Source organism: Chrysochloris asiatica, unplaced genomic scaffold (assembly GCF_000296735.1).
Source record: "Chrysochloris asiatica unplaced genomic scaffold, ChrAsi1.0 scaffold00008, whole genome shotgun sequence".
In the NCBI taxonomy this organism is placed as follows: Eukaryota; Metazoa; Chordata; class Mammalia; order Afrosoricida; family Chrysochloridae; genus Chrysochloris; species Chrysochloris asiatica.
Window position 1 is genome coordinate 16,209,351 of NW_006408526.1, and position 8,946 is coordinate 16,218,296.

The window sequence follows — 8,946 nt, forward strand, 5'->3', positions numbered from 1 at the left end:
GAATGAGTAACATTTTTATTATCATTTGATTCTTTATTACTTTGTGACTTTTTTTTTTCTTTTAACAAAAAAGAATAGCAGTAATACTCGATGCTCCTAGTTAAAAATTAAGAGCTCTTCTATAAAATCCCATAAAAAGAAATGTCAACGATTACTGAATATGACAAGTCTTTTTCTACAACATATAAAAGATGACAGTCGATAGACTTCACAAGCCTGGAGCAAACCAGTGCTTTCCTATGCTTCCCACTGCTCTCTTCAGAGGTGAACAGGAATGTGAGTGGGCCACTCAAATATCTGGTCTTACTCTATTGGTCACTGAAATGAAGCTCCCAGAAGCAGCTGTGGGGAGGAAACCACACAATCCAACAATGCTTGTTAAGGGACCCAGAGCCATCTGCTGCCACGACTCTCTTCCCTGTGCTCTGGCCCGTTGTTTAGTTGATGTGACAGAAATAAAACGGAAAGGGATTTGAAGAGGACATAAAAAAGAATGGTTAAGCGTCAACATTCTTTACTTCTGGTGAAGTCATATGGTTTCCACCACTGAGCAAACTGTAGTGCTTTCTTCCTCTGATCCTCAAAGCTTTCTCGGATTCCTTTCCTCCAAAGTCTTGGTTCTATATCCAGCATCCCACCAATGATTTCCTTTTAAAGAACAAGAAAAGCACAAGCTGTGTGTGTACAAATAATACTGGGAAAAGGAATGTGACCATTTCTGTTTATTCTGCTACTAGGTGCTGTAGGATAAGCACTGGGCTGCAAACCACAAAGTCAGAGGTTCAAAGCTATTAGCCGCTCTTTGGAAGCCCTACACAGGGTCATTATGAGTCAGAAACAACTTTGTGGCAATTAACAACAATAAATATATTAACTCTAACTCCCCGTTACGCTAGGAGTCTTGGCTGTGTCTCCTGTCCAGTCAGTCATCCATTCTGCTGATTGTTAGCACATCTACTAGATGACAGCAAAGGAGAAGAAAACAAAGTACTCATAAAATTTCATTAATTTGGTTCTTATTAGCAGCTCTGGCAAACAGTGTGAAGAAAAGTCAATCAATATGTAGCAATGATTGGGTTGGTTGATCAATTGCAACTGAATCCCAGGCTAACGTTTTTCTCTGCTACCCAGTGTATTTCTACTATTAATGGAGATCTTTTGTCAGAAAACCAAAATCATGTTTTAATACTAATTGTAAGTAAACCAAGAATTAAAAATTATAACTAACCTTCATTTGAAAGGCCACATTCCTAAACTGTGCAAGGAATGACTTTTTGATTGTCTGCTTATTTTTCTGGATTATTTCCTTCATGATCTTCATCCTGTGTTGCTAGCTACAAAAACTGATCCAATGTATGCATGTGAGAATCTTTGTGGAGAAAGATACACAGAAGTCTTGACATGTTTGGGGTGAGGGGTACAGTAATACAGGAAAACATGACAAAGGGTTAGATTCTATATATTGAAACTCTATGGCTGTATGTTTGTTTTGTTGTTAAGTATCATTGAGTTAGTCCAACTCATAGCGACCCAGTATAGGGTTTCTGTGGAGCAGGTGATGGGTCTGAACCGCCAATATCACAGTTCAGTCTAGTGTTTATTCTATAGTACCACACCAGGACTCCATAACAAATTATAAAATTTCTAAGATGTAGGTTCTTCCTACCCCAACAATTATACCATCATGGTCTACTATGCACAAGGCAAAAGCCAAATATTGCAGGCGATACAAAGATAACTAATGAGATGGCGCTTCAATAAGTTCATGTAAAATGGAATGGAAAGATAATAGAATTTTTTTCATGAATTCTCTGTATATATCCATTGGCTTTCAGACAGCTCGTACTAAAATCTGGAGTTGTGATGGGAGCCAGAATAATCTGGCTATGTAAAGGACTGTCATATAAAACAGAATAACGTAAGTATCAAAACAGATAAAGAATCTGTTTAGAAGAGTCAAGGGGGAAAAAAACTCTTATTTGCTAGATGAACTTGAAAAAGTTTCATGAAAAAGTTTTCTGTCATCGGGAAAGGAAAATAGATGAAATAAAGGGGCTGGAAGAGATAGTAGAAGACATGCAAAGAATAAGGCAAATTTAGGTAACGTGAAAAGAGCTTCTCAGCATTAGTTTAAGGAAGAAATGTGGTTTAAGACAGCCTAGCTTATAAATCAGTCTGAAACTGTACAATATATCATGTTTACCTTATATCTAGTCTATAGGACTGATTCTTATTCTGTTACCCAAGCAGTTGTTAATGGAAAGAGACCACTCCAATAATTTCTCCTTGCTCTCCAAGCAACTCCCTGGAATAGTAGGACTGAAGGGAGTTCTTGAACCCACAGGCTGTTTCTTGAAAAGCAAAGGTCGTGGATAAAGGATTAGTGAAACAACACTTGTTGTTAGGTGCCATCGAGTTGGCACCAACTCACAGCGACCTTATGCACAGCAGAACGAAACAATGTCCTATCCTGGGCCAACCTCACTACTGTTGCCACACTTGAGTCTATCGATGCTGCTACCTGGCCAATCCAACTTGTTGGGGGGTCTTCCTCTTTTTCTGTGACCCTCCGTCTTACCAAACATGATATCCTTCTCCAGCAACTGGTCTCTCCTGACAATATGTCCAAAGTAGGAGAGATGAAGTTTAGCCATCTTGGCCTCTAAGGAGCACTCTGGATGCACTTCTTCCAAAACAGATCTATTGGTTCTTTTGGCAGCCCATGACACTTTTAGTATTCTCCTCCAACACCATAACTCAAAGGCATCAATTCTTCTACAGTCTTCCTTATTCACTGTCCAGCTTTCTCATGCATATGAGGTTATTGAAAATACCATGGCTTGGGTCAGGCACACCTTAGTCCTCAAGCTGACATCTTGTGCAGCAGATTTGCCTAATGCAATATGTCATCTGATCTCTTGACTGCTGCTTCCATGAGTGTTGACCCAAGAAGAATGAAGTCCTTGACAACTTCAATCTTTTCTTTGTTGATAAAAATGTTGTTTATTGGTCCAGTGGTGAGGATTTTGGTTTTCCTTACATTGAGATGTAATCCATACCAAAGACTGTGCTCTTTGATCTTCATAAGTAAATATTTTAAGTCCTCTTCATTTTCAGCAAGCAAGGTTGTATCATCTGCATATCGCAGGTTGTTAATGAGTCTTCCTCCAATCCTGATGCCACCTTTTTCTTCATAGAAGCCAGCTTCTCAGATGATTTGCTCTGCATACAGGTTGAATAAGTATGGTGAAAGAATACAACCCTGTCGCACACCTTTTTTAATTTTAAAACATTCAGTGTTCCCATGTTCTGTTCAAACAACTGCCTCTTTGTCCAGGTACAGAATCCTCATGAGCACAATTAAGTGTTCCAGAATACTCATACTTCACAATGTTGTCCATAGCTTGTCATGATCCACATAATGAAAAGCCTTTGTGTAGTCAATAAAGCACAGGTAAACATCTTTCTGATATTCTCTGCTTTCAGCCAAGATCCATCGAACATCAGCAATGATTTCCCTCGTTCCATAGCCTCTTCTGAATCTGGCTTGAACCTCTGGGGGTTCTCTGTCAATGTATGATTGTTGTCATTTCTGTATTACCTTTAGCAAAAACTAACTGGGGATAATTTCCTTCTAACCTTAAAACAGTATCATAACAACCATAATCCATGGCATAAATTAAATTTGTTATTGTTGTGTGCCACTGAGTTGATTCTGACTAACAGCGACCGTATGGACAGAGTAGAACTGCCCCATAGAGTTTCCAAGGCTGTCATCTTTACAGGAGCTGATTGCTACATCTTCTTCCCATGGAGCAGGTAGTGGGTTTGAACCACCAGCATTTTGGTATGCAGTTTAGCACTTAAGCACGATGCCACCAGGGCTCATTCAATGAAATTTATAAAAGTTTAAAAAAAAAGGGAATACTTCTGGTGGTGCAGTAAATTATCTACAGTCTCTTCTAACCGTAGTCAGTAACTCCCACCAAACACCATTTCTGCCCTGCTGGCTCTGGGTAAGGGAAGGTGGGAGAAGATACTGATAGGATGACAGGATTCAGCTGTGGATGCTCGTAGTGTTCACTGTAAATTGTAAAAACTTGAAACTCCAGCATGGGTATAAAATTAACCAGCTCAGAAGCAGGAAGAGGTGGGTAGGTTTGTTGACTCACACAACCAGAGTTGAGTGCCTTCAGGTCACAGCTTACGGTGGAATAGTGTGTCATGTGAGCATTTATCAGCAGCCCTTAAAGAGCATTGGCTGGCAGAGGGGAGCCTGCCTGTGGACATGGCTGACTGGAAACTGTGCCCTGAGCATTTCTGATCCCACATTGCAATCTGTTCACTTCCTAGTAAACCCCAACTATGAGAATGGTGTCTGAGCTCTGTGTGACCACTGGAATGAATTACTGAACCCAGCATAAGGAGAGAATGCTGTGGGTGGAATGGCTGGTGCCACATATTTTTGTCCTTCATTTTCACCAGAAACACATTTAGTTTAAAATAATTTTAGTCATAGAGCCTTGTATTACAAAACTCTACTGAATAACAATAAGATTTTTAAGAGCAGTGAAAATAAATTTCTTTCTAGATAACTCTTGAAAAAAAGCATTCTGAACATTTTTCAAACAAGTGTGTAATATATCTCAACAGTTTAAAGATGCATGTGATTCTGGGTAACAGAAAAAGGACAACAACATAGGAAGTTTTATACTCCAAACCTTAGGATTTGAGACTCACTCATTTGTAGAAAAGGCTGTCATATAAGAGAGGAAAGAGGGAGGGGAGAAGGGAGATACTTCCACAGACCTTTAGTTTAAGGACTGTACACTCCAGAAGGCAATCTGTAGTAATGGAAAAAAACCTGGCGATTGTAAGCTATAGACTCTAATGTCTTCCCAGAAACTTAATGTGTGTAGTGAGTCATATATTCTTCTTGGACTATATTATGCTCAACTATAAAAGGAGCTCTGGTAGCGTAGTGATTACAAATCGGGCTGCTAACCTCAAGGTCGGCAGTTCGAAACTACCAGCAGTTCTGCGGGAGAAAGATGAGACGTTCTGCTCCCATAAGGATTTACAGCCTCAGAAACCCTGTGCAGGGTTGCTATGAGTCGGATCCGACTCCATGGTACTTAACAACAACAACAACATAAATGAAGATGTGAGACTGCTTGTTCTCCAATTCAACCATGACTGTGTGTACCCACAACTCTGTCACTCATTGGCACCATTACCCTGGGCAAGTAACATAACCTCTTTATAGTTCAGTTTCTTCAAGCATAAAATGAAAGCAATAACAATACCTACATAATAAGAGTTATTGTGACCATTAAATGGGTCCTTTCAACAATACCTGGAACATTAGAAGCCTTTAATAAGTGTTAGTGAGCAATTACCGTCATTCTCAGCTGGCTGACTCCAAAGGAAAATATTAGGGTTACTAGTGACACTGCTAACAAGTATTTGGTCCCAAAGTAACATTCCTGACACTGATAAATATTTTGAATCATTATTTACTAATTGTTTCTATATTTACTTTCTACATCGACCTCACTTCAAACTGTGCCTGAAGTTTTGACTTCCCTTCGAAAGAAAAGGGGTATTAATTTGCAAAACATTGGTATTTTATCAAATAGAGAGCATACCTTTCCAAAGTAATGAGGAAATTTGTGCTGATCTTCAATGACATGGGCAAACCCTCCTTGGAGACCAAAATCCACAGAGAAATAAGGTAAGCCTTTGGGTACCTAAACACGTAGATAAAGCACACATGAAATGTGGAATAAAATTTGAAACGTTACTTAATTCCTCTTCTTGCTCTGTAATCCACAGTAATTAAGTGTCCCCCAAGATAAAAATGTATACAGTGAATTTCCAGTTCTAGAGACACTCAAGTAATGACTTAACTTTCTAAGTAAAACATTTCATTTTGGGAGCCTTTCAGCAATTTGTAATCAAAACCAATTATTTTCTTGTCCTGAGTGAAAGCAGGAAAACAAGAGGCACTTATAATTATTACATAACAGCGGAATATTATTCAGAGTTTATACTGCACTAATAAGAGAATAAGGATATGCTTTCTTATATTTTACAATGAAGGAAGAGGGGCCATATAGTTAGAGGTTTGTTTATAATATCCCTCAGACTTTAGCATGATTGATTTATCAAAGATCAACTAAGCCAGAGAAACCATTAATTTCTTAGTTTACCAACTTCATTTCAAAATATCTCTAGGATTATCTATTATTATACACATACACCAAGTATTTTAAACTAAATATTGACTGGGAAAGGCCAATGTATCTTGCTTTCTATATCAGTTAAATAGATTTTGTATCTTTGCAAGTTTTTCCTTCAATTCCTATCTTTGTCAATATATAGTAATTTATCCAAGTGGGTCAATATATAGTAATATCTCTTCTCTCTAATCCTCACATAGTCAGCACTTACTTATGTTGGCATTGAATTACACACTTCTACTTAACCATATCACACCACCTGTCAGTTTACGGCAGGTCTGGGCAGTGTTTCATTCTGTAGTGAATAAGGTCACTATGAGTCCGAGCCAACTCGATGGCAATTAACAACTTAACTACATATTCTCTGTATGTTCCCTCAAGAAGGCAAGACATGGAAAGGCACAGTGTGGTATGGTAGAAAAAGTGTGGTCATCTTGAAGTATTATATGACAATTATGTTAGGACTTATAAAGAATTCTTTAAGAAATATATAAGAAACATTAGTTTATAATGATTTTTAAGTTGTAGATATCTAATATCATAGCCTCATAATATCTAATGTTAATCTTGACAGAATAAAAATTATAAATAATATAACAAGCTGAGAAATGGTTTGTAGTTTTGTTGCTTTGTATATATCTTACTTCTACATGAATGTGGAGTCCTGGTGTGCTGCTGTGGGATAATGAGCTGGACTGCAAAGTCGATTTGAACTGCAAGGTCAGCAGTTCAAGCTCACCAGCTGTTCCTTGGAAACCCTATACACAGTTGCTATGGGTCAGAACCTACTCAATGGCACTTAATAACAGCAACATGTAATGCTGACAATTCAAAAAAATAAAGCAAAAAAGAGACAGACAAGACTCTAATGGCACCTCTGATTCTTTTAACTGCAATCTCAGGTAAGTTGTTTAACATCTCTTGGTCTCATGATAAATATAAGGTGCTCAGAGATTTGCTTAGATGATCAAATAGAACAATGTATGTAAAGTGCCCTGCCCAATCCTTGGCACATAGAAATTATTCAAGCATGGCTTTAACTTTTGTTTCCTGTACAAGAGTGCTTTATGCAAACCTGGTGATTAGAGGGAAAAAGAGATGGAAGGCTCCACTCAGTACATTTTTGCCACCTGAAGTAGAATATCATGTGTGAACACCCTAAAGGATGTTACAAAACTACATCTAATAACAGACAATATTTCAACAGAGATAACTTGTGGAAAATTGACTTTTGTTTGTATTTTATTGTGGTAGGCATAAGAATGTACCCCCCTTCAAGATGCCACTGCCTTAATCCACTATTTGCCATAAGTAAGCTACTTTACATGGTAAAAGAACTCTGCAGATGTGATTCAAGTTAAGGATCTTGAGATCGAGAAGATTATTCTGGAGTATCCAGGTAGGCCTAGCATAATCACAGGGTCCATTTAAGAGGGAGATGAGAGGATACTGGACCAAAGAGAGATTGGAAGATGCGACATTGCTCATTTTAAAGATGGAGAAAGGCACCACAAGTAAGGAATGCAGGAGGCTTCTAGAAGCTGTATAAGACAAAGGAACAAATTCTCTGCGAGAGCCTCCAGAAGGAATGCAGGTCTGGCAACATCATGATTTTAGCACAGTGAAACCAAGCTCAGACTTCTGACCTCCAGAACTTTTACAATAAGAAATGTGTGTCTTTTATACATTTGTTACAGCAGCAATAGGAAATTAATATACTTACTAAAGCTCCACAACTTAGAGCATATTTCTCAAGATGGCACAATAAACACACAGCTACTGTTACCGAAACGACAGATGCTGCCTCGAGTTTCACCACTGTTATCTCTTTGCAGGCTGGATCTTGCTAGAAGACTTGTTAGTGGGAGGTATTGCAAAGACTGTAAGATCAAACTATATGTGTGCATAGCACTTTTCTTTTCCTGCCTTGATCAACCAAAGGGGAAAGAACTAGAATTCTGGCATCCCTCTTGAATGGTACTGACAGATTACTATAAAATGTTTATCTACAGTACAAAACCAATAAACTAAAAAATTCCACCGCCATCGAGAAAATTTCGACTCACAGTGACCCTATAGAGGGTTTCTGAGACTGTAAATCTTTACAAGAGCAAACAGCCTCATCTTCCTCCCACAGAGCAGCTGGTGGGTCTGAACCACCGACCTTTCATTTAGCAGCCGAGTGCTTACCTACAGTGACACTCCAGGGCTCAATAGTATCTGAATTTTTCTCTTTTAATATTCCCACTATTGTTGTTGTTAAACACCGTTGAGTTGGTTCCAACTCATAGCGACCCTGTATAGGATTTCAGGGGAGTGGCTGGTGAGCTTGAACCACCGACCTTACAATTCAAACCGACCTTGAAGTCCAGAGGATTAACCCACAATGCCACAAAGTTCCCACTTGGAAGGTGTTTTGGTTAACTAGTGCTGCTACAACAGAAATACCACATAGCGAATAAATGCCTTAACAAACAGAAATTTGTTTTCCTCACAGTTAGAGGCTACAAGTCTGAATTCAGGGGATGTGCTCTGTTGACTCTGGAGGAAGGTCTTTGTCTCTCAGCTCCTGCTCCTGGCAGATCTCCTTGTGGCTCAGCATTTCGCCTCCCCTCTCTGTTCACTTGCTTACATAGTTTCTTTTGTATCTCAGAAGACAATGATTTAAAACACACCCTACAAGGAGCTCTGGTAGCGTAGTGGT

The 8,946-nt window shown here is 38.8% G+C and overlaps 1 protein-coding gene across 1 annotated transcript in view; it reads right to left on the bottom strand.

Moving 5' to 3' along the window:
• Positions 1–504: 504 nt before the first annotated feature.
• Positions 505–8,946, bottom strand: part of CWF19L2 (CWF19-like 2, cell cycle control (S. pombe)) — a 118,594-nt gene continuing 110,152 nt past the window's right edge. The window contains exons 15-16 of the mRNA XM_006833957.1: positions 5,649–5,750; positions 505–648 (exon numbers count right to left, since the gene is read on the bottom strand). Coding sequence (XP_006834020.1) covers positions 505–648; positions 5,649–5,750 — 246 coding nt within the window. The remainder of the gene's footprint in view (positions 649–5,648; positions 5,751–8,946) is intronic.